The 26,464-nt window shown below is 38.4% G+C and overlaps 1 protein-coding gene across 4 annotated transcripts in view; it reads right to left on the bottom strand.

Annotated features, from left to right (window-relative positions):
* CKAP5 (cytoskeleton associated protein 5) overlaps positions 1–26,464 on the bottom strand; it is a 99,424-nt gene that overhangs the window by 55,116 nt on the left and 17,844 nt on the right. For 3 of the 4 annotated variants that reach the window (XM_007999933.3, XM_037999409.2, XM_037999410.2), the window contains exons 2-9: positions 24,211–24,304; positions 21,381–21,574; positions 18,930–19,136; positions 13,171–13,342; positions 11,891–12,023; positions 11,554–11,654; positions 9,826–9,939; positions 3,053–3,157 (exon numbers count right to left, since the gene is read on the bottom strand). In XM_007999933.3, coding sequence (XP_007998124.2) covers positions 3,053–3,157; positions 9,826–9,939; positions 11,554–11,654; positions 11,891–12,023; positions 13,171–13,342; positions 18,930–19,136; positions 21,381–21,574; positions 24,211–24,267 — 1,083 coding nt within the window. In that variant the 5' untranslated portion in view covers positions 24,268–24,304. The remainder of the gene's footprint in view (positions 1–3,052; positions 3,158–9,825; positions 9,940–11,553; positions 11,655–11,890; positions 12,024–13,170; positions 13,343–18,929; positions 19,137–21,380; positions 21,575–24,210; positions 24,305–26,464) is intronic. The other variant, XM_037999411.2, reaches the window with a different exon arrangement.

The raw sequence follows: 26,464 nt of genomic DNA, 5'->3' as shown, positions 1-26,464 counted from the left end.
GTGGGAGGATCACTTGAACCCAGGAGGTCAAAGCTGCAGTGAGCTGTGACTGTATCACTGTATTGTAGCCTGGGCAACACAGCAAAACTCTGTCTTCCAAGAAAAAAAAAAAAAAAAAAAAGCAGTCGCAAAGACCATGCTTTGTATGATGACTCCATTTACATGAAATGTTAAAACCACAGAGACAAAAAAGTAGATTAGTGGTTGCTAGGGTCAAGGGCAGGGAGCAGCACGGGGAGTGACTGTTAATGGGCAAGGGGTTTCTTTCTGAGGTGATGAAAATGTTCTGGAATTAGATAGTGCTGATAGTTACATAACATTGTGAATATTCTAAAATCATTTTAAGAGGGTAAATTTTATGGCACGTAAGTTTTATCTCAATAAAACTTACTTTCTAAAAAACCACCTTGTCTCCACCAAAACAAACCAATAAAGCAAACATTTAAGTGGGATAAAAAGTCATTTCCTTTCTTGAAGAACATAGAATCTTATGCTGCAATAAAGAAGAATTCTCATTCTCTCCCACTATGGCAGTGCTTCTCAATCTATTTGCTGCCTCTGCACCACAGGGTCTCGCTCTGTCACCCAGGTGGGAGTGCAGTGGGATGAACATGGCACACTACAGCCTCGGCCCGCTGGGCTCAAGTAATCCTCTCATCTCAGCCTCCCGAGTAGGTAGGTCTCAGGTATATGTCACCACATCTGATAATGTTTTTTAAAAAAATTATTAACTTCTTGTCGGCCGGGCGCGGTGGCTCAAGCCTGTAATCCCAGCACTTTGGGAGGCCGAGACGGGCGGATCACGAGGTCAGGAGATCGAGACCATCCTGGCTAACACGGTGAAACCCCGTCTCTACTAAAAAAATACAAAAAACTAGCCGGGCGAGGTGGCGGGCACCTGTAGTCCCAGCTACTCGGGAGGCTGAGGCAGGAGAATGGCGTAAACCCAGGAGGCGGAGCTTGCAGTGAGCTGAGATCCAGCCACTGCACTCCAGCCTGGGAGACAGAGCCAGACTCCATCTCAAAAAAAAAAAAAAAAAAAAAAAAAAATTATTAACTTCTTGACCACTTCCCTGTAAATATAATTTTTTATTTTATTTTTTGTTGAGACGGGGGTTTATCCATGTTGCCCAGGCTGGAGAAGGAAATTTCTAAGGTCCAAAGGACACAGTAAAGCTCAACGGCATCCAAAAAAAGGAAAAAATTGTTTTCAAGATTTCACAGAAGTGGTTATAGACTACTTGGTATAGTTCAAGGACTATGGTTCCCATGGAAAAATATGAGACTTTTTAATACTAGTTATAAACTTGAACATCAAGATATTTTAATGCCTATAAAGCTAACGTTCACTTTTAAAAATATTGCCAAAAAGACAGTTTGTAAACATTTAAAGAAAATAAAGCCAAGTCACTAACATGCTTGATACTAACACCATATATATTACAGTATTAAGGCAGGGGAGACCCCAAACTCTAGAGCAATGGAGACATTCTTTAACCAGGACAACAAAGTTAAACAAAGCCAGAATCAGAACTCAAACTGGAAAGCCAGGCAATTATCCAATCATAATTTGGTAAATTAAAATGAATTTTAGGCTGGGTGTGGTGGCTCAAGTCTGTAATCCCAGCATTTTGGGAGGCTGAGGCAGGCAGATGGCTTGAGCCTAGGACTTCGAGACCAGCCTGGGCAAGATGGCGAAACCCCATCTTTACCAAAAATACAAAAAGTAGTCAAGCGTGGTGGGGTGTGCCTAAAGTCCCAGCTACTCGAGAGACTGAGGTGGGAGGATCACCTGAGCCTAAGAGGTTAAGGCTGCAGTGAACTGAGATGGTGCCACTGTACTCCAGCCTGGGTGACAAAGTGACACCCTGTCTCAAAAAAACAAAAAAAAATTAAAATTATTCTCTGAACCGATATTTAAGTGGCTTAGGAAAAAACTGTTATCTTGAAAAATTATTCCCAATACAAAAGTGTGAAATATCCTACTAACACAAAATTGACTGAAATAGCGTATACACATAGATATTATATAATACTGATTGTTACAAAAATAGATTTTAATTTTATTTCAATTTATGATGTACATGTCTAAGGGTTTTATAGACCCTTATTTTTATTTCCCTAGTAATAAGCCAGTCATGATTTATTTTTATTTGGTAGTGTCTTCTTTTTCTTCAGTTAAGTTCTCTGAGATTATTTTTAATGCTATGAGTAAGCAAGCTCCAAATACCATAGCTCATGTGAGGATTAGCTTCACAATATAAAATGGACACATGACTAGGGACTATTAGGAAACTCCTAAGTCAATCTAGGGAATCAAACGATGAAGTGGCTAGCAAGCTAAACTATAAAGATTAATAAGGTCAATTTTTAGGATGCTGAGCCATTCTTAGTAATTCAGACCAGATTTAGAAGCCAAAGGACAGAAGCCACAGTTAAAGAAAACATCTTAATTAATTAAAATTATTACCAAATTTGATTGGAAACAAACTTATACAAATAGTATAGTCAACAAATGTCTCCAGTCAGATTTTCTTTGAATAAGTAAAATGGAGATAACCTATATAAAATATATAACATTGTAACCTATATAAAAGTCTCAAATACGTAAGTAAATTATATATTAAAATAGGAAAACACTATAAAATATATTTTATATATTAACCTCACAGTTTTACATTTATAGTTTTTTATTGCCTTTCCTACTCTCATTTTCATTCTGGTCCTGGTCGTTACAAGTTTTGTTTCATCTTGTTATAATGTGTATAATGTTGTAAGAACAAAGTAAGACACTAGTAAGTAAGTAAATAAATCAACTCAACTAAGTACTTTAGGCCTAGTACCTGACTTTCTACACAAGGCCGATAAATTTTGTTATAACTGACATCTACTGAAATTTATGATATGCTGAATATTAACAAAACAGAGAGAAATTTACTTGTACAATATATATACATCTATGCCAAGGAGTTGTTTTAAAGCAAACAGCAAACTAGGCCTACCATTTTTGATAAATTTTGTAGATCTGTATCTAAAAAGGAGTGTTACTTACATGTCCTGCATATTGTCCAAATTTCTTCCTTAGCCCAACAGCCAGGCCAGTAAGACATTTTGCTGCCAAAGCCACCAACATGACATTGGTATCCTTTCCAACAACCTACAAGTGGGGGGAGGCGCGTGGAAAGGAAAACAAAATAGTCACAGCCATGTAGAAGAGTATTGAAATTTTATTCTCAAAAGAACTCTGTGGCCAGGTGCAGTGGCTCACGCCTGTAATCCCAGCACTTTGGGAGGCAGAGGTGGGTGGATCACCTGAGGTCAGGAGTTCGAGATGAGACTGACCAACATAGTGAGACCCTGTCTCTAATAAAAATACAAAATTTAGCCAGGCATGATGGCAGGCACCTGTAATCCCAGCTACTTGGGAGCCCAAGGCAGGAGAATCACTTGAACGCGGGAGGTGGAGGTTGCAGTGAGCCAAGATTGCACCATTGCACTCCAGTCTGTGTAATAAAGCGAGACTCCATCTCAAAAAAAAAAAAAAAAAAAAAAAAAAAAGAACTCTGAAAGCTCTTATGCTAATATATGACCATTTCTATTTACTACAAGATAGGAGAAATTCTTTCATTGTATTGAATTTGGGAGCTTCCCTTCATTATGTTTAGTCTTCTATCTTGAAGTTCTACTAATAAAACAGATAAAACCACAACATCAAATTTCTCACTATCCAGTAGTGGCAGTCTGGGCTGCCAGCACTGTTCAACTGTGCAGGAAATGACCCTGATAATGGCAGAGAGACTAGAGGTCTGCTGACTTTGCTTTGGGACAAGGAAAATGAAAAGACAACGTATCTCTGAAAGACACGACTGGGCAACAGCTCTAGCATTCATAACCAAGAAGCACCAGTAGAAACTGCTGCAGGTACCTTCAGGAAGTCCATGGGGACTCTAAATTGTTAATGCTATTGCAACCATTCTTCTGAGGAAGCTTCTGGCCTTGAGGCTGCCACTTCAGTCATCTAATGATGGTTAAGCTTTGATTCAGAGTCTCAAGTTGATTCTCCTCTAGCACTGCTTATACTACTGCCCTCCTATGCCACTCCCCACAAAGCCCAGCACTTATCTAAACTCATGGGTAGTAGCTGCATTTGTGTCAATTTAGCAAGACAGTGATTATGACTGGGTTCCTTCCTGGTAAGATTTTGCTGTGGTACACTGCCCAATCAGTTGGTGTTAAAAGGCTGCTTTATGATACAATAATATAGGCACGGTGGCGTATTCCTGTAGTCCCAGCTACTTGGGAGGCTGAGGCAAAAGGATCACTCACTTGAACGTGGCAGGCAGAGGTTGCAGTGAGCCAAGATTGCGCCACTGCACTCCAGCCTGGACACCAGAGCAAGACTCTCTCTCTCTCACACACAAACACATGCATGCACACATGCATGTGCACGCGCGCGCGCGCGCACACACACACACACACACACACACACACACACACACACACAGAGCTGCTTTATTTATAAATGGCTCCAAACTCTTCTTTTTTCACTATTTTCCTAGTAGGAGTAATGCCTCCCAACTACTTTGAATTTTATCTAGTCCCTACAATCTGGTGTTCCATAAGCAGAATGCTTTATTCTAGGTTCTCTGCATTAAACAACTCCTAACATGCAACATGCAAGAAGTTCTACTTGGCACTTATATGCACTCCTTAAGTGCTGAGGAATAAGGATGAATAAACATTTATTAAAAAAACAAATTAGGCACCAACATTTTGTAGGCACTTTATAATCCTTTTTAAATTTAATTTTCACCCAAATCCTATGAGGTAAGTACTATTACTATTTCAACTTTGCAGATTCACAGCCAGGCCTGATGGTTCACGCTTATAATCTCAGGACCTTAAGAGGTTGACGTGGGAGGATCGCTTGAGTCCAGGAGTTCAAGACCAGCCTGGGCAACATGGCGAAACCCTGCCTCTACCAAAAATAGAAAAATTAGCCAGGCATGGTGGCACGTGCCTGTAGTCCCAGGTACTCAGGAGGTTGAGGTAGGGGAATCGCTTGAACCTGGGAGGCGGAGGGTGCAGTAAGCCAAGATCATGCCACTGCACTCTAGCCTGGGTGACAGAGCGAGACACTGTCTCAAAAACAAAAAACAACAAAAAATGTGCAGATTTCAAAAAGAAATTTTTTTTTGAGACAGAGTCTGGCTCGATCTCAGCTCACTGCAACCTCCCCCTCCCAAGTTCAAGTGATCCTCCCATCTCAGCCTCCTGAGTAGCTGGGACTAAAGGCAAGTGCTACCACACCTGCTAATGTTTCTACTTTTTGTAGAAACAGAGTTTCTTCATGTTGCCCAGGCTAGTCTTAAACTACTGGGCTCAAGGGATCAGCCCGCCTCAGCCTCCTAAAGTGTTGGGATTATAGGTGTGAGCTACTGTACCCAAACCAGATTCTAAAAATTAAATAGAGATTAATGTGCTTACAGTCAGATAGTTAGCAAATGGTAATGCTGTGTGATTCAAACCCAGGTCAATTCTGACTCCAAAGCTTTTGCTCCTTTTATTAAGTAAAGCATGTTCTTCCTCTAAACTTGTGTTAAGTCCATTTTCCTTACGAGAGGATGAGATCAGGGTCGTAATAAACATTTGTTAAATCTCTAATTACTGTAAGTCTATGGAGAAAAAATTTTCCATTCATTCTGTATTGAAATCACTATTGGTATTTATAAATGTTTTGATTATTTTTCCTTACCAAAATATCTCTCAGATATGATTCAGATGCTAGACTTTATATTTAGCATCTAAATATATATTCTAGGAATGGACACCAAAAACATGTAAGACCCCATTCCAATAAATTCTAGTTCAATGAATCCAGGATGAAATTTGGACATCAGTATTTTTATATGGCTCAAAGGGTGATTTTGTCATACGGGCTCAGTTAAAGAACTATCATTCTATCCCTTTCTTAGGAGAATACCTCTCCCTATCCATTGTTGGAACAGTAAACCAGTGGGAGCTAAACTCTAGATACTCATGATCTTAATGTATAGTATTGAAGAAGATACCGTGAATCTGTTAAATTTCAAGATTGCGAAGGCTCAAATAAACTTATAAGTGAGCAATGGACCAGATACCCTAATAAATATCTGCCTGTCACATTCATTGACACTTATCCCATAAACAAATTATTCTCAACTGGAAAATGAGAGTAGGGAAGATGGAGAAGTGTTTATTTTTAAGACAAGTAACATATGTGGGGAGACTCCATTTCAGAGGTAAGAATCTTTTCAGTAATTTCTGTTCTAGACCAGGGAATGGAAGCTTTAGCTCATAATCTCAATATAATCTAAACAATAGGAAATTTTGTACACAGTTATAAGTACTGTCACTTTTTTCACAAATTGAGGCCTACACTATTAAAACATAAAGTGCTTTAAAGTAATTATCAATTGGTATTTATCTTTAACTAGAAATGAAAGCCATTAGTTAATAATAAACAAAAACACACTGTTGACAGAGGGAAGGAAGCAAATTAATGAAACCTATTATGAATTACTGTGTTTAGAAAACTATGACGAATACAAGCAATAATTAAGAGGGGAAAGTAGAAAGAACAAGTGAAAAAAAGATTAATATAAGAAAGCACTTTGAAAATCCAAATCTTAATGTAAAGATAAATAAATTATATATATATTAAAAAAACCAAATGCCCATAGGCATAGGCAAGTGACAAAATCAAAGAAGCGATGAGGTGGGAGGGAGGCATCTTATAAATAAAAGAACTACAGGCCGGGCGCAGTGGCTCATGCCTGTAATCCCAGCACTTTGGGAGGCTGAGGCAGGCAGATCACTTGAGGACAGGAGTTCAAGACCAACCTGGGCAACATGACGAAACCCTGTCTCTACTAAAAATACAAAAAAAAAAAATTAGCTGGGCATGGTGGCACGCGCCTGTAATCCCAGCTACTCGGGTGGCTGAGGCAGGAGAATCACTTGAACTCGGGAGGTGGAGGATGCAGTGAGCTGAGATCATGCCACTGCACTCCAGCGTGGGTGACAAGAGTGCAACTCTGTCTCAAAAATAAATAAATTAATTAAAAATAATAGAAAAAAACAAAAACTATAATCTGTGAGAACAGGAAAGCCCACAGAATATGCTAACTCAGGTGACAACTCAAAACAGTTTAAAAATAATTTCAAGAATACCATAAGAAATTTTAAAGTGCATGTCTTTTTACTACTTTCATTAAAGGAAAAAAACTGAGAAATTAATGGGATTACTTGATTTATACAATACAAAGAGATAATTATGGAGGGAAAAAGGATTGGTCTGTAATCTATTCTTCAATCTCATCCTCTTTTTTCCATTTCACCATTTCCCCACTTTTGTTATGTTTCTAGGAAGTCAACATAATACAAAGTTTGTGTGTACATATAACTAAAATCAAATAGAAAAAATAAAATGTCGGCTGGGCACCGTGGCTCATGCCTGTAATTCCAGCACTTTGGGAGGCCAAGGAGGGTAGATCACCTGAGGTCAGGAGTTCGAGACCAGCCTGGCCAATACGGTGAAACCGTCTCTACTAAAAACACAAAAATTAGCTGGGCGTGGTGGCAAGTGCCTACAAATCCCAGCTATTTGGGGGCCTGAGGCAGAAGAATCACTTGAACATGGGAGGCAGAGGTTGCAGTCAGATGATATCGTGCCTGGGCAACAATAGTGAAACTTCATTTCAAAAAAAAAAAAAGTCTCTGTCACTACTTAATGCAAAAAGAAAAGAAAATGTCTTGTTTCAGGTTAATTTTTATAACTGAAGTTAACTTTCCATTGTTTTAAATATTTTAGCCACAAAATTCACTTTCTTTTTACTTGTTTGTGGTCTTTAATTCCCTCCGCCCCACCATGTGAAAAGGGAAAGAAATTTCTACTGCTACCCTGGATCTCTCAGAAAACTATTGTCTACTCAAATATAAAATCCATGATGCTTTCTTTATATAGAACAGCAAGAGATTATATTTACATTCACAAGGCCAGTGGAAACCACAGAATTGTCTTTGTGTGAGAAGCTAATATCCTTAGAAAATGCATGTAGAAAACACATAATGATAAGGAAAAAGAAAAGGTTTTGACACGTTGAGAATTCGGCACCAGCGCAGTAAGATTTCTAATAATAATCATATGCTGGAAGAACTGACAGAGAATCTGTAGCTCTCTTCATACGCCACTGGAATATGGCTCTCCCTGTCTCACTGTCCTCCACTATTCCCCTTCCCATTCTTTCCTCTCAGGTTCCAGGTTGGTAAAACTCTTTTTCCCCTAGGGCAATTCTCTTTTAATTTATTTTACACAACTGTGGCTCTTCAAGATGGAAAACTGATGACTGAACAAAGATTTCACAAATCATATCTCTGCCTCCAAATCCCACAGGAGGAAAGCCTAGGAAGGTTAACTACTAGAATATAGTTGATCCTCATCATTCACGAATCCATATTTGCAAATTCAACTACTTGCTAAACTTACTTATAATCCCCGAATCAACATTCATGGTACTTTCCTGGTCATTCACAGACAAGTTCAGGGCTGTGAACATTTTGTGTTGTCTATTGTGCACACTCCCAGCTGACATAGACAAGATAACACTCTGCCTTCTTGCTGCAGTTCTTACACTATAAACAAGAGTCTTTTTCATGGTTTATTCAATGCCATGTTTTTGCATTTTTGTGTTTTTTGTTGGTGCTTTTGTTGTTTAAAATGGTCCCTAAGTGTAGTGCTGAAATGCTGTCTAGTATTCCTAAGTGCAAACAGGCTGTGATGTACCTTAGGGAGAAAATACACGTGATAGGAAAAGCTTCGGTCAGGCAAGAGTTATAGTGTTGTTGGCCAAGAGTTCAATGTTAATGAATCAACAATATATATTAAATATGGTATCTCCAAACAGAATAAAACAAAGTTATGTATTGATTGATGGAAATGTTGTGACCAAAGGGTTGCAGGATCCTAACGCTTTATTTCTCTTAGAGGCAATGATTCAATATTCACTAATTTAGTGTTCTCAGTGGCTTTACAGAATATAACTACTACGAGTAATGAGAATCACTATACTTAGATGTGCGTATAATTAAAAACCAACTTCCTCCCGTCACCATTATAATCCTCTGTAATTTCAGACTGAGGAAGCAAACAAAATTTTCATTCTTGCTGTATTCAAGATGTTTTCAGAGTTTGTTCTTAAGCACTATAATCATATCCACAGTGTTTGATCTATACTTACAGGTTTCATAAAAAGTTACTACATACAAAATGTCCACCAGCAGCATTCAACTTGCTTGGACCTAAGCAATACCAAAAGAGTATTTTCTAAAAATGTTTATCTCTTACTTAGTATTTGCCTGTTTCAAAACTGACCACATATTCCTATACTTTTTATTTTACATACTGATACAATGTAGTGTGTTATCATTTGCTATTATCATGTTTAATATTTGTCCAATTAAATACAGCTAACTTAAATAGCTCATCCTGTAGAATTATAAAACTGGAATATGTAGTTCTAGATCAGCAACTCTCTTTTCCTAGAGACTTACAGAAGCTATCAAATAGCATACCTAAAGTCAAAGTGACAAAAAACGAAGACTGAAAATGAAACTAACTCACAACAGTAATTTAAAACAATCCCTTAAAAATGTATGTCTATAATTCAAATACTATCGGTAATGTTCCTTAAGTGGCAATGTATATGTAATTAAAAAGATGACTGATGAGAAATTCAAAGGCCTGATCGTTGTTACAATACCAGTACTGAAAGTCCTCATATTTACCTTCTTTAATGCTTTTACTAAATCTGCATAATCGCCAGCTTCCAGTTTGGGGTTTTTTACTAGTACTTCTACAGCCTCTAGGGCCTCTTTTCTCTCTTGCCATTTTTTTGCCTCCTGCAAGATACAATATAAGTCATTTGTAACAGAAAATAAGAGAGCAGAATAAAAGTCTATTTTTTGCATTCTGCTAATTCAAAGATATATAATTTTTTAAAAAAATTATAAAACTGGCCAGGCACGGTGGCTCATGTCTGTAATCCCAGCACTTTGGGAGGCCGGGGTGGGCAGATCACGAGGTCAGGAGATCGAGACCATCCTGGCTAACACGGTGAAACCCTGTCTCTACTAAAAATACAAAAAATTAGCTGGGGGTGGTGGCAGGCGCCTGTAGTCCCAGCTACTCGGGAGGCTGAGGCAGGAGAATGGTGTGAACCTGGGAGGCAGAGCTGGCAGTGAGCCAAGATCGCGCCACTGCACTCCAGCCAGAGCAACACAGTGAGACTCCTTCTCAAAAAAAAAAAATATATATATATATTTCATACATATATATATTTCATAAATATATTTTTATTATATATTTATATTTGCCTAGTGTATATATACTTATATATATATATATTTATATTTATCATCTAGTGGATAAAAGCCAGAAATGCTGCTAAACATCATACAATGCATGGGACAGCTGACAAAAAATGTCAATATGCAACTTATATTTTATTAAATGCAATCCTTTATTTCTATATTTATTTTATAAATATATATATTTTATAGATATATCAGAAGCACATATTATATATTTATATATGTTACATATTATATATAAATATATATCTATTATATATTTTATAGATATATATTTTATAAACATACATAAATATATAATATATATTACATATATAAAAAACTGGAGGCAATCAGAACAATTGTTCACATATATAAATTTTTATTCACATATAAAAAGTATTTTCATAAGATGTTATAACTAAAGTAATATAATAAACAGAATGCCATAGACGTTTCATTCTCATTTTCTAGGCAAACAGTAAGCAGATGTCAAAAAGAAAACATTAATAGAGAGCATTTCTAGCCCACCCATCTCACAATGGCACAATTACAGGAGAGGAATTTCTACACTGACAACATTAAAAAGACCAGAGAAGAACAATCACATAACCAACAACTCACTACTACAGCGGTGGTTGGGATAAGACTGTGTTTCTCAACTGGGGATGATTTTGTCTCCTAGGGAACATCTGGCAATGTTTGAAGACATTTTTGATTGTCATGACTTAGGCAGATGGTATTACTGACATCTAGTGGATAAAAGCCAGAGATGCTGCTAAACATCATACAATGTACAGGACAGCTGACAAAAAAGTGTCAGCAGTGCTAAGGTCAAGAAACCTCGGGGTAAAGTAGTGGCAGTAGAAATGGAGACAGGGGAGAAATCTGGAGATCTTTAAAGTTAAATCAGAGAGAAAATGAGAAAAAGGAAGTCAAGAATGTTCTGGTTTTATGGCAAGACATGTTTTTAAAAAGTGCTATAATATATATATATGTACAAAGTAGTGTGGGAGCAAAGAGGAAGAAGCAACTAACTCACTCTACTAGGGAAGATATGGGGTGGAAGGGGAGGCACCAGGCAAGGGCTCAGCAGAGTGTTCTAATTCTATTCAAGTAATTATTTTACAAGAAATAAATGAAAGAAGTTTAACTATTACTTACAATTTTGTCATAAAAGTCTTTGGGAAGTTTGGAAAGGATTTCTACAGCTTCTAAAAGCTCATAAGCATCTATCTGTGGCACCTCATCACCATCATCACCACCTTCAAGGAGAAAAACAAACCTTAAAAATGGTTAAAATTGTTTTACTTATCAGTTATCAGTCCTTTCACAACCCTGATGAAATTTTAATAGAGAAGGGACCAGAGTTATTAAAGCTACTTGCAACTTATATTTTATTAAAGGCAATCCTACAAAATATGCCTAATGAACACAGATTCTTGTGGCAGTGCCAGTTCTGGTTAATTTTTGCAGAAACCAGTGTTTAAAATTGGCTTACCTCCTTCAGCATCTCCACCAGCAGACTGTTGTTGTTCCAATTTAGCTTCTAGCTCTTGTTGGGAACGAAGAAATCGAGTAGGTCTAGGAGCACTTGTTGGCAGTTTGACCCATTCTTCTTCTAGTTCTTTCAACTGCAAATATCATATAATATTTTAAACAATATCTGCATCTCCACCATTAGTTTAACATACTTAATACTTACATTTATTGACATATCAGGACCCATTTCTTTCTTTCTTTTTTTTTTTTTTGGAGACACAGTCTTACTTTGTCACCCAGGGTGAAGTGCGGTGGCATGATCTTGGCTCACTGCAACTTCCACCTCTTGGGTTCAAGCATTTCTCGTGCCTCAGCCTCTCGAGTGGCTGGGATTACTTGAGTGGCTGGGATTACAGGGGTGCACTACCACATCTGGCTAATTTTTGTATTTTTAATAGAGATGAGGTTTCACTATGTTGGCCAGGTTGGTCTTGAACTCCTGACCTAAGGTGATCCTCCTGCCACAGCCTCCCAAAATGCTGGGAATACAGGTGTGAGCCACCGTGCCTGGCCTCCAATTTCTTATTTATGTGGCTCTACCAGGGCAAACAAGAAAAGATTCATTCATTCATTGAGACAGGGTCTCAACTCTGTTGCACAGGCTGGACAATTTTGGCTCACTGCAGCCTCCACCTCCCCAGGTTCAGGTGATCCTCCCACCTAAGCTTCATGAGTAGCTAGGACTACAGGCTGTGCCACCATGCCCGGCTAATTTTTTTATTATTTATAGAAATAGGGTTTGCCATGTTGCCCAGGCTGGTCTCGAACTCCTGGGCTCAAGTGATCTGTCTGCCTGGGCCTGCCAAAGTGCTGGGATTATAAGTGTGAACCACTGCACCAGCAGAAGAAAATATATAATTAAATTATATTTCTTTTACAGCATAAGTCAAACCAACTTGAATTTACTATAAGGAAGACGTATGTCTAAGCACTAAGAAAGAACAGTAAGTCTCACTTTTTAAGACATTCTCATTAGTTCATTAATTCAGATACATTTACATCATCAGAAGAGTCTCCAAAACCAATTGTAATAAAAAGCCAGAAAGAATGTACTTCACACAGATAGTAAGTTCTGCCACCCAACAGAACTGCAGAGAAAGTTAGTTATGCTCAGAAAAGCTGACTTCAAAATTAAGAATGAAAAATAATTATTTTTAAGGACAGAATATCAACAACGATAGGAGAAAATATTTTCATATTAACCTTACGCAAAAGCAACCAGAAAACTTTTTGTCTCACCTGAACAGAATTTATATTTTGTAATGGGGGTCTCAGAGCATCTCGAATCCATCTGTAAATCTCCACAGCAATCAGTTTGGCTTCATCTCGAACAGCCTTCTCTCGAGACTCAAAGAGTTTTGGCAACACTTTGATAATTGGCTTAAGCAAGATGATTTTGGAACCAAATTCACTACAAGTAAAAAATTGGGGAAACACTGTCAACATGCAATGTGATTAAGTAAAGCATCAGCTTTTCTTCATTCAAACATAGTTCCGTATCTATATATTAGAAGAATTATATAAGTTCAGTTTTTTTAAGGCAACAAAAGGAACTCATAACCACTTACCTACTAAGGTGTTGTTCTTCCAAGAATATTATTTAATGTGTAAGGCCCAAAATAATATTACCATTTAAAAAAAAACTTTCTAGGTAAGCAGACTAGGAATAATTAAAACCTATAAAGGATCAACATGTATAATACCTTTTTTTTTTTTTTTGAGATGGCATTTTGCTCATTGCCCAGGTTAGAGTGGTATGGCGTGATTGCGGCTCACTGCAACCTCTGCCTCCCGAGTTCAGGTGATTCTCCTGTCCCAGTCTCCCAAGTAGCTGGGATTACAGGCGTGTGCCACCACGCTCAACTGATTTTTGTATTTTTAGTAGAGATGGGGTTTCACCACGTTGGCCAGGCTGGTCTCGAACTCCTGACCTCATGTGATCCACCCACCTTGGCCTCCTAAAGTGCTGGGATTACAGCTGTGAGCCACCATGCCCAGTCTAATACTTCAAATATATATAAAGCTTACAAATATAAACTAGTTTATAAATATTTAGATGAATGAAATCTACTTTTAATAAACCTTTAATAGTTCCTATAATTAAAGTGATTCATTTACCTAGATAGATCACAAATCCTGGCAGTATTTTGTTCCTGACTTTGTGGCTATCACACTATAACTCTCGGCATCTTAAATCTTTCACTGCGTCAGTTTTTTATGGGGAAAATAGTCGCATTTTGACTTCTTTCAAAAAGCATATTTCGCCGGGCGCAGTGGCTCACACCTGTAATCCCAGCATTTTGGGATGCCGAGGCAGGTAGATCACCTGGGGTCAGAAGTTCAAGGCCAGCCTGGCCAATATGGGGAAACCCTGTCCCTATAAAAACACAAAAATTAGCCAGGCATGATGGTGGGCGCCTGTAATCCCAGTTACTTGGGAGGCAGAGGTGGAAGAATCACCTGAAATCGGGAGGCAGAGGTTGCTGTGTGCCGAGATAGCGCCACTGCATTCCAGCCTGGGCAACAGAGCAAGGCTCCATCTCAAAAAAAGAAAAAAAGTGTATTTAACCTTACATATCTGTCACAGATTACATTTCCATGTTCCCAACTGGCCAATTTTAGCTATCTAATATCACTATTAACATTTCTGAGTATCAAATTCTAGAGCAGAAGAGATGTATTTATGAAAGAATACTGAAATTCTGTATGAGTAGTAGGACCCAAATGTATTATTTTTCTGTTATCTAATGTGCACAAATTTATCTCATGTGAGCAAATGCAACAAAATTATTCAGTAGGGCCGGGCGCGGTGGCTCAAGCCTGTAATCCCAGCACTTTGGGAGGCCGAGACGGGCGGATCACGAGGTCAGGAGATCGAGACCATCCTGGCTAACCCGGTGAAACCCCGTCTCTACTAAAAATACAAAAAACTAGCCGGGCGAGGTGGCGGGCGCCTGTAGTCCCAGCTACTCGGGAGGCTGAGGCAGGAGAATGGCGTAAACCCGGGAGGCGGAGCTTGCAGTGAGCTGAGATCCGGCCACTGCAGTCCAGCCCGGGCGACAGAGCAAGACTCCGTCTCAAAAAAAAAAAAAAAAAAAAAAAAAAAAATTATTCAGTAATAGCTACTAGTGTACTCCAGCGATCTTTTTTCTTGGTTTTTGTTTTTAATTTTTTGGAGATAGGATCTCACTATGTCATCCAGGCTGGAATGCAGTGGTGTGATCACAGCTCACTACAGCCTCGACCTCCCCTGCTCAAGCTGTTCTCCAGACTCAGTGCCCCAAGCAGCTGAGACTATAGAGGTGCACCACCATGCCCAGCTAATTTTTTTTTTGTATTTTTGGCAGAGACGGGGTTTCTCCTTGTTGCCCAGGCTGGTCTTGAACTCCTGGGCTCAGGCAATCTGTCTGCCTCAGCCTCCCAACTCAAAGTGCTGTGACAATACAGGCATGAGCCACTGCTCCTGGCCTTAATAATAATAATAATAATAATTATTATTATTATTATTGAGATAGTTTCTTACTCTGTTACCCAGGCTGGAGTACAGTGGCACAATCATAGCTCACTGCAGCATCACCCTCTGGACTCAAGTAATTTTCTTGCCTCCTGAGGAGGTGGGACTACAGGCGCAATAAAAAAATAATTTTTAATAAGATACCTGGCTATGCAATATAGTTTAAGTATAAATATCATGAAAATAACCTACATAATCTCTAAGATTTCTTTTAAAATGCCTTTATATTTGGCTCAGCCGATTAAAGAAAAAATTAGAAATTATAGTGGCAATAAACCATTTTGTTTCAGTGATATTTAACATGGTGCCTGAAGAACCTAACATTTGAGATTTCTTAAATCTTCCTATATATTATCACTGTTTCATCTGACTCTTTATTCTCTATCCAGGCCTACTTCTGTAAGGAAAAAAAAGATGGAGCAAGTCCACATGGAAAATAGACACCTTAATAAAATAAAACCTAATTTTGATACTAAATGTATCACTACAGAAAACACAAAAGGGTACTAGAAACCTGTTTTAGGTACCACAAATGTTTCTGGTCACCTGAAGCTCTCACTAACAAAGCTTTAGCAAGCTCTGGAACCCAGGATCAAGCAGTTTGGTCTCAGGGTTCTTGAGGGTCCCAGAGAGCTACCTAGTTAAACTATAGATTCTGAAATGCTTTAGGACAAATAAAGAACCATACAGGGATGGGATATATAACAACATCTATGAGGAAAACATGAGATATACCTAACTTATTATTATCCTACCCTTATTTTCCCAATTTAGCTAAAAAATGAAATAACCAGAGTACACAACACTCCAGACTAGAAACTTATAATTTAAACATAGAAGATTATAGGCCAGGTGCGGTTGCTCACATCTGTAATCCTAGCACTTTGGGAGGCTGAGGTGGGATCACTTGATGCCAGGAGTTCCAGACCAGCCTAAACAACATGATGAAACCCCATCTCTATTAAAAATACAAAAATTAGCTGGGCATGGTGGTGCTCACCTGTAGTCCCAGCTACTCAGGAGGCTTGAGGCACAAGAATCGCTTGAACCCAGGGGCGGAGGGTGCAGTGAGCTGAGATCGCACCACTGTACTCCAGTCTGGGTGACGGGGCGAGACGTTGTCTCAAAAAACAAAACAAAACAAAACAAAAACACCAAAGATTATAGTATATTTTTAAAATTCAGACATCACTAAGGACATAAAAGCTTTATTGATATAAGCATAGTTCTGATAACTAAGACAAGTCACTAAATTTCTAAGATAATAGAATGAGCATACTGTTTACTACTCAGAAAAACATCTGCTTGCTATACCATAATCGGCTAGAAACAAGGAAACTTCATTCACGTAAGAATCTAAGCAAGTCAAATTTTATAAAAGTACATGATGAACAAAGCAAAAAAAAAATTAAAGACCTATAAATCAAAGATCATTCAACAAAATTCAAGAGTTTTTATACTTTCACAGAAGATAAACACCAAAGGAAACATTTTTCTCCAAGATGTAGGTCATACACAAAATCACGAGAGGTGAGGTGGATGATCTTCATTCTGTGAGGGTTTCACTACAGCTGCTTTCTAAAATATCTCATATAGACAGTACTTGGGGACAGGATATCAGATTAGAAAAACTGCCAAATCTGAACAAACTAGTGATCTGTCTAATTCAGATTTCCACAGCAAATTACAGCCACTTGTTCCTGAAAGAGATCCTATTCATGAAAAATTTCATGGCCAAACAGCAAGGAAGTCTAGGGTTGAAAAGAACTTACTACATAAGAGTAAACGTTACTTTTCTATTTGCTTTCACTGTGCTTCTCTTTAAAGGCATATAGCATTTGCTTCTACTTTACTAAAAAGGCACCTAAATAAAGGTTTGCTTTAGTCCGTAAACTATATCTTTAGCCAACATCTCAAAGTATAGACTTCGAAAGTCTATACTTAAGATTACAAGAGAAAAAGAGCTGCTTAAATACCCTGAGGAGTAGTTTTCCAACAAAAGGCCAGTACTTTTTTTTTGCAGTGCTTTTCCACCAAAAGGCCAATTTTTAAAATGTATTTATTTACATATTTTTGAGTCTTGCTCTGTCGCCCAAGCTGTAGTGCAGTGGCGTGATCTCGGGTCACTGCAACCTGTCTCCCAGGTTCAAGCGATTCTCCTGCCGCAGCCTTCCGAGTAGCTGGAATTACAGGCATGCGCCACCATGCCCAGCTAATTTTTTTGTATTTTTAGTAGAGACAGGTTTCACCATGTTGGCCAGGCTGGTCTCAAACTCCCGACCTTGTGATCTGCCTGCCTCAGTCTCCCAAAGTGCTGGGATTATAGGAGTGAGCCACTGAGCCTGGCCATATTTATTTTTTAAAGAGACAAGGTCTTGCTCTCTCACCCAGGCTGAATTGCAGTGGCACAATCACAGCTCAGTGCAGCCTAGAACTTCTAGACTGAAGGAATCCTCCCTACCTCAGCTTCTTTTTTTTTTTTTTTAAGAGACGGAGTCTCGTTCTGTCACCCAGGTTGGAGTGCAGTGGCGCAATCTCGGCTCACTGCAAGCTCCACCTCCCGGGTTCTTGCCATTCTCCTCCCTCAGCCTCCCAAGTAGCTGGGACTATAGGCGCCGGCCACCACACCCAGCTAATTTTTTGTATTTTTAGTGGAGACGGGATTTCACCATGTTAGCCAGGATGGTCTCGATCTCCTGACCTTGTGATCCACCCGCCTCAGCCTCCCAAAGTGCTGGGATTACAGGTGTGAGCCACCGCGCCCGGCCCTCAGCTTCTTTTTTATAGTGGCAGGGTCTTGCCATCTTGCCCAGGCTGGTCTTAAGCTCTTGGCCCCAAGTGATCCTCCTAACTCGGCCTTCCAAAGTGCTGGGATTACAGGCACGAGCCACTGCCCCCAGTTGAAAAGCCCAATTCTTAATCTGATAACAGGTCAGAAATCTCTATTCATCTTCATTAGAAAGGGATTCAGATAAAATAACTATAAAACACACTTGAAGGCTAAAATTAGTCACACTTGGGGAATGACTTTCCTTGCTCAGGTCACTTTTCTTGCTTGTTTTGGCATGCTAAGTCAAATTCTGCAGTTTCCATTTCTGTTTAAACCAGGAATCCAAACTTAATTGAGATACTCTAGTTCAGGGGTCCCTAACCCCTGGGCTGTGGAGCAGTACAGTGGCCTGTCAGGAACCAGGCACAGAGCAGGAGATGAACAGCTGCCAAGCAAGCATTACCACCTGAGCTCTGCCTCCTGCCAGATCAGCAGAGCATTAAGGTTCTCATACGAGTGTGAACCCTACTGCAAACTGCACATGTGCGGGATGTGCACACTCCTTTTGAGGTGGAACAGTTTCATCTCAAAACCATCCCCCATCTGCAACACACAATTCTTCCGTGGAAAAACTGTCTTCCATGAAACGGGTCCCTGGTGCCAAAAAGGTTGGGGACTACTGCTCTAGTTAACAGAACTAAAACAAAGTCTTACCTTAAGGCTTTCCTCAATGTCTCTACACAGGCCACTATGATCTTGGGATTCTTATTGTCCAAGCCTTTCAAGAGCTCCTCTTGCACAGCCTCTCCTTTCTCAATCTCTATGTACATAAGACAGATCTCTATGCCCAGCTCCTTGGCTTTGGCTTTAGGTTGGTTGAATACTTTACTTACAACACCTGACACAACTTCTCCTGTGGTTCTGTAACATATTATAAAGAACAAAGACCCCACTTTAGTAGTAAGAATTGGAAAATGGTCATGGAAAGGGGGTGTACAAATACTTTTACAAATGCTAGAAATACAGTACATGAGTCTTTAATTTTTAAATTTATGTTCAAGAATATTTTAAAAACTTATGTTAACCACAAAATTTTAAGACATGTCATAGCAGACATAGTGACAGTTTATAAATGTAGAACATTCAAACAAAAAAGTAAAGATCCCTTGATATCCTACCACCCAGAGAAAACTTCTTTCAACTTTTTGACATCCCTCCTTCCAGACCTTTCTCTAAGTGTGTGTGTATAGGGACATACAAATATATTTTACAAAAGTAGGGTTACAGAATGCTTGCTTTTATTTTTATTTATTTATTTATTTATTTATTTATTTATTTATTTATTTATTTTTAAAGAGACAGGTTCAGTCGGGTGTAGCAGCTCATGCCTGTAATCCCAGCACTTTGGGAGGCTGAGACAGGCGGATCACCTGAGGTCGGGAGTTCAAGACCAGCCTGACCAAAATGGTGAAACCCCATCTCTACTAAAAATACAAAATTACCCGGGTGTGGTGACGCATGCCTGTAATCCCAGCTACTCAGGAGGCTGAGGCAGGAGAATCGCTTGAACCCGGGAGGTGGAGGTTGTGGTGAGCCAAGATCGCGTCATTGCACTCCAGTCTGGGCAACAAGTGCAAAACTCTGTCTCAAAAAAAAAAAAAAAAAAAAAAAAGAGAGAGAGGGTCTTGTGCTGTTACCCAGTTGGAGTGCAGTGGTGGGATTATAGCTCACTGTAACCTTAAACTCTTGGGCTCAAGCGATCTTCCTGCCTCGGCCTCCTGAGTAGCTAGGACTATAGGCACATGTCACTGCATCTGGGCAAAAATTTTTTTAAGTCATTTTTAACACTTTTTAGGAAAAGAGGATTTCTTCGCAGAGGGAATGGATATGTACCTTTAATAACAAAAGACTACTCTTGACTCCTTAATAAGACTTTACAATAACTTTACTGCTTTGAATCTCTTCTAAATGAAATGAAACCTATACTACTGGGAATTAGAAGAACTGAGTGGGTTGAGATTACATGCAGTATTTATCAAAAAATAACTTCTGGTATCAGAAGAGAAATTAAAAAGTGATAGTTTTACTAATGGTAAAGGAAACCCAGTGATGCCAGTTAACCAAATTGTCGAATTAATAATGATCTTTACTGGTATAATCTTTGAAGTAAGTCAAGTATATATTTCTTGTGCAATTAAGTTAAGTGTTTCAACTTTTTTTTCGTATGGAGGGTTCCTTTCAATAACCCAGAGACTAGAGTTAGGAAAATCAGGTCTATGAGGTATAGGATAGTAGGATGACTAGAAATCTGTCATTCACAGATCAAGTTAAACAGGCCAGGAGTCACTGAGGTTGTTTAGTAAGCATTACCTTCCCCAAGAAATAAAAATGCCTAATGAACACAGGGAGAAAGACGTGATTCTAACATCACCTAAGAACCCTTGTAAAAAATTTAGTTTTTTATAATGCCCAAATCTCTTCAGTGAAATTCTGATAATTCCTTTACTGACAATCTTTCAGTTTATTTTTGAAGTTAGTAAAGACTCTTCCTTTTAGTTTAGAATAATTCCCATACAAAAAGCTTAAAAGGAAAACCACTTGGTCATCAAACCTTAAAGTAAACTCTCAAAATATTATTTCTAATTTATTCCTCTACAGATCTCATGTACCATTTAGATTTCGGGGAATAAAGACTGAATGAAAAACAAGTATTAAGAAACTATGAGGCCATGCGCGGTGGCTCAAGCCTGTAATCCCAGCACTTTGGGAGGCCGACACGGGCGGATCACGAGGTCAGGAGATCGAGACCATCCTGGCTAACATGGTGAAACCCCGTCTCTACTAAAAAATACAAAAAACTAGCCGGGTGCGGTGGCGGGCACCTGTAGTCCCAGCTACTCGGGAGGCTGAGGCAGGAGAATGGCATAAACCCGGGAGGCGGAGCTTGCAGTGAGCTGAGATCTGGCCACTGCACTCCAGCCTGGGTGACAGAACGAGACTCAGTCTCAAAAAAAAAAAAAAAAAAAAAAAAAGAAACTATGAAAGTAAGAAAATTCATCTATTCTAAAACTGCTAATAACTAAGGACAATGATCTATAAACATACATAACTTATGTAACACCAAACAGGGGTTTTTATCAGTAAAGTTGGAAAGAAAGTACTTACTTTCCTGCTACATGGGCATTTTCAACATAAACAAGTGCAGCTTCTAATCCTTTCAATTGAACCACTGCATTGGAATCTGTGACAAATTTTTTGATCAATCCTAAAAATTTGGACCATTCTGGGCTCTTTTCATCCTTTATTTTCTGGAAGATCTTCAGGGCCTCTTCATACCCACTTAACCTTGCTTTCCACAGCTAAAAGAAAAGTAGTATTTTGAAACGAAACACAATTTAATGATATTATCATCTACTGTTAATTTGAGGGGGAGGGTGTGAGAGTAAAAATGAATACCCCATGTCAGGTAATGTGAACAAAGGACCCCATGACTGGAAACAAAAAAAGAGTTTAAGAAATTGGCAGTTTTCAAAAAAGATTAGCTAATAAACTTATTACAAGTGTTTAGTGTTTATGATACTCTGCCATTCATAATAGGCCATTATAAATGAATCTCACATTGTATCTAAGTATTAGTTATTACTTCTTTATAATATTGTATTAAAGATGTGACAACTCAAACATGAGAAATCACCCTGATGAAACTGCCCCCACCTCCAAACTATATGCTGTTTTTTGGTTCTATTTTTGTATAATCATTAGGCAGCTTTATATTACACTGTATATTAATTTCAGCCAGTAGATTTCAGACATTTTTACTGAGGTATTCTTTTTTCATTAATTTATTAAACAGATGTTTAATAAACAAAAATCAATTCAGCTCTGGCCCTTGTGGAGCTTACACTCCAGCAGGAGGGGACATTAAGCTATCATACAAATAAGTTTAAAATTAACAAAACATTAAGTACTACAAAGGAGAAGCAACTTGGTGCTATGAAAGTATACACTATAAAAGGCTTTGCCTCAGTGTTAAAAAAAATTTTCCTGAGAAACGGTAATTGAGCTGAGCCCTGAAAGACAAATAGGAACTAATCAGGAAAGAGTGGCAAAGGGGGAGAAAGAACATTCCAGAAGGAACAGTATACTCCAGGGCCCTATGGCAGCAGGGAATATGGTATTTCCCACTCCTATAAAGAAAGAGAAGGGGAGCATGGTACAAAATAAGCTGGAGAGGACTGGAAAAGGCCAGACCATGCAGGACTATGAAGGCCAAAGGAAAGATTCCACTCATTATTCTAAGATCAATGGGAAAGCAATGAAATGATTTGGGGGCAGTCAAATGAGAAGTTAGTTTGTGGGATGATCAAATTTGCATTTACTGTGTTAGGCATTAGTGAAGAATTAGATGTTTGTCCTCTACACTATTAGATCAAAGAGACAGAAGGATCAACATATGATTGAAAAACAGAAATAATTTACATGTTATTTGTTTAAATGAAAATGTAATTTGGGGCAGGTGCTATGCTCACAGAAAAAACTGTTCCTTCTAAGGAAGGAATGCTGCCTAACCCACTATAAGAAGAGTTCATTAGGAAGAAGGCATTACCTATTCTGCAACATTAGAGTGAAGTATAACATAAATTAATATCATAGTTGTACATTTACTAATCAATTTAAACCAAATTTATTTATTTTTTTTAATTGGGCAACATCTCATTCTATAAAGTAGAATGAGTGTTCCCTAAACCAGATTTAACATCTCTATTCTTTAAGTTTCAAAAACACATAATAAATGCTCAAAAAATGAAAAAAAAAAAGCACCAAATCACACGAGATTGAAAAACTCTTAGCACATATTAACCACTCAAAAATTGGAAAACCTTTAAGATTTATCTATTTTGTCTGCCCCTTTCAGTGAGAAAATACATTATCTACCAAAAAAAAAGCATTATAAATAGTTACGAGTCTAAATAAGTTCCAAAATTCGCCCCAAAATTTTTGTTGCAATTTAATGTACTACATACCAACAATTTCTATGCGAATTAGAATAAAAACCAACTAGCTCACTGTTAATCTGGTCTTATTTGAAGAACTACATGTTGATTTTTGATACGGTATTCAGCCTTGGCTAATTTATTATATAGGATGAAGGAATGGTTCTGTGGAGGATATAGGGACCATGGCTCCAAATTTCTACTCTACATACGTAGAACTGTATGTATACAACTGTGTAAGTTAGTATATTTTATTCAGTATTTTTAGTAATCAACAACCATAAATCTTGAATACTCAAATTCAAAACAAACTTTAAAAGAACTGTCAAGAACATAAAGTGGTTAACCTGAGGACTTTGAGTAGACTACATTTACAAGAAGAAATGAAATTCTAAAATCTACCAGATGGTAGATGTTTGTAGTTTTTAAAATGATTAAAAATAAAAGAAACTAGAGGTATAGTTGGGGAAAAAATAAGATAATCTGAAAGGATGCCCACCAAATAATGACATGATGTGATAAATTGTCTCTTATTAGCTTAAACTAGAAAATAAAGATTGGTAGATTCTGAGGGTAAATACTGGAATGCAGATTATATACATTAGAGAACCAAAAAATGTTGGATTTCTAAGGCCAAATTCAGAACACATCTCCAAAGAAGAGTCTCTATATAATAAAATGTTAGTAAGTACTTAAGTATCAGAAGTATATTGTACTGTATATAGAAGGAGATGAAAAAACTAGCCAGTTACTAACTTTTTATAGATACCACTTACTTTTCACTTCACTAGTATCTTTTCTTGGAATTCTTTCCAGAGACTCAAAAAAATTTTTAGTTGAGCTAGAGAAACCTATTTTCAATGAGAAAAAATAACATACCTAACAAGGCTTCAGTATTTTTGAAACTGCCAATGTTTTCACATGCTTCTAAGTAAGATGATAGTATAACTGCTGACAAAACAAGCCAATGACACTGAAATCGAATTCCAGAAGAGTCTTACCTTGTGTTCACATTTCTGATCAACTGGCAGTTTCAACCACTCACTGTCATCTCCCATTGTGCTTCCAGGTTTTCCTTAGAATTAAGAGTATTTCCTGGTCAGATAAAGGTAGAAACCTACTTAGCAATCAGGCAGTCTCTTAAGACAAAAATAACTTTTCTGAGATTATTATTTTATCATTCATGCAATAACAAGAGTAAAAATCCCATTCTTTGGTCAGATCCCCACTTAATTCAATTAATATTAACTTTTTTTTTTTTTTAAAGTCACTCAAAAGACAGGGCACGGTGGTGGCTCACGCCTGCAATCCCAGCACTTTGGGAGGCCGAGGCGGGCATATCACCTGAGGTCAGGAGTTCAAGACCAGTCTGGTCAACATGGTGAAACCCCATCTCTACTGAAAATACAAAAATTAGCTGGGTGTGGTGGTGCACACCTGCAGTCCCAGCTACTCGGGAGGCTGAGACAGAAGAATCACTTGAACCTGGTAGGCAGAGGTTGCACTGAACCAAAATCATCCCACTGCATTCTAGCCTGGGCAAAGAGTGAGACTCCATCTCAAAAAAAATAAATAAAGTCACTCAAAAAATATAAATATAAATATATTCAAGTCTGGGCAACATGGTGAAATCCTGTCTATGCTAAAAATACAAAAATCAGCCAGGTGTAGTGGTGTGTGACTGTAGTCCCAGCTACTCAGGAAGCTGAGGTGGGAAGACTGCTTGAGCCCAAGAGACAGAAGTTGCAGTGAGCTGTGATCATGCCACTACACTCCAGCATGGGCAACAGAGCAAGACCCTGTCTCAAAAAAACCAAAAATTTGTTTTTTAAAAAATGATGCTTATATATTTTCACAAATGAGAACTTCTTAGATATAAAACAAAGCTAGAATAAAACTGAATTGCTGAGCTATCTGGCCTTTTAAAAGGCCAAGAAAAAAGTTTTGGAAAAAGTCATACTTTCACCTAGAATTACTTATAGAAAATAATCAATATGGGGGCCAGGTGCAGTGGCTCACACCTGTAATCCCAACCACTTTGGGAGGCCAAGGCGGGCAGATCACAAGGTCAGGATCGAGACCATCCTGGCTAACACAGTGAAACCCCATCTCTACTAAAAAAACAAAAAATTAGTCGGGTGTGGTGGTGGGTGCCTGTAGTCCCAGATACTTGGGAGGCTGAGGCAGGAGAATGGCTTGAACCCAGGAGATGGAGCTTGCAGTGAGCTGAGATCGCACCACTGCACTTCAGCCTGGGTGACAGACTCCATCTCAACAAAATAAACAAACAAGTAAATAAAAGAAAACAAAGAAAATAATATGTAAAAGTGTTGATGCTGCCAAGCTCCCTCATTCTGGCAAACATGACTAGTCAATGTTTACATAAACGACTACAAAATTAAATCCCTGAATGAACCTTTATACATATTCTTTATGTAAACCATTTTTTTTTTTTTTTTAGTGAGGCTTACAGTCAACATCCTTTTAATAACTTTATGCTACCTATCTTCTTTTTTTTGAGACAGCATCTCACTCTGTTGTCCAGGCTGGAGTGGAGGGAACACGATCTTAGCTCACTGCAACCTCCACCTCCTGGGCTCAAGCGATCCTTACACCTCTGCCTCCCGAGTAGCTCGGAGTTGCTGGGACTGCAGGTATGCACCACTATGCTCAGCTAATTTTGAAATTTGTTGTAGAGACAAGGTCTCGTTATATTGCCCAGACTGGTCTCGAACTCCTGGGCTCAAGTGATCCCACTGATGGTGAGCCACCACAACCACCCCTATGCTATCTATCTAGACAACACCTTTTTCTTATTATAAAAGTAATGTGTGTTAACTGCAGAAAATTTAGTAACTACAGAAAAAACATAAGTATTAAAACACAATTTCACCACCACCTAATAACCATGATGAACACTAAATTATGTATCCACTTGATTCCTTCCAGTTTTTTTCAATACACATGTAGTATATAAATTATATGAAAAATATAGGCATAATCCTCTTATAACATTTTTCTTATATGATCACAAACATTTTCCCAGATTTGAGACTACGATGTTTAAAGTCTACATAGTATTCCATTTTATGAACGTACCATAATTACCAACCCTACCATTGGACATTTGTTTCCAATTTTTCTTTTTCATTTTTGAGACAGGGTCTCACTCTGTCACCCAGGCTGGAGTGCAGTGTGTGATCACAGCTCACTGCAACCTTAACGTCCTGGGCTCAAGTGATCCTCCCAACCTCC

Source organism: Chlorocebus sabaeus, chromosome 1 (assembly GCF_047675955.1).
Source record: "Chlorocebus sabaeus isolate Y175 chromosome 1, mChlSab1.0.hap1, whole genome shotgun sequence".
Taxonomy (NCBI): domain Eukaryota; kingdom Metazoa; phylum Chordata; class Mammalia; order Primates; family Cercopithecidae; genus Chlorocebus; species Chlorocebus sabaeus.
Note: the sequence above shows the minus strand (reverse complement) of the source record. Positions and strands in the feature narration are given on the sequence as shown.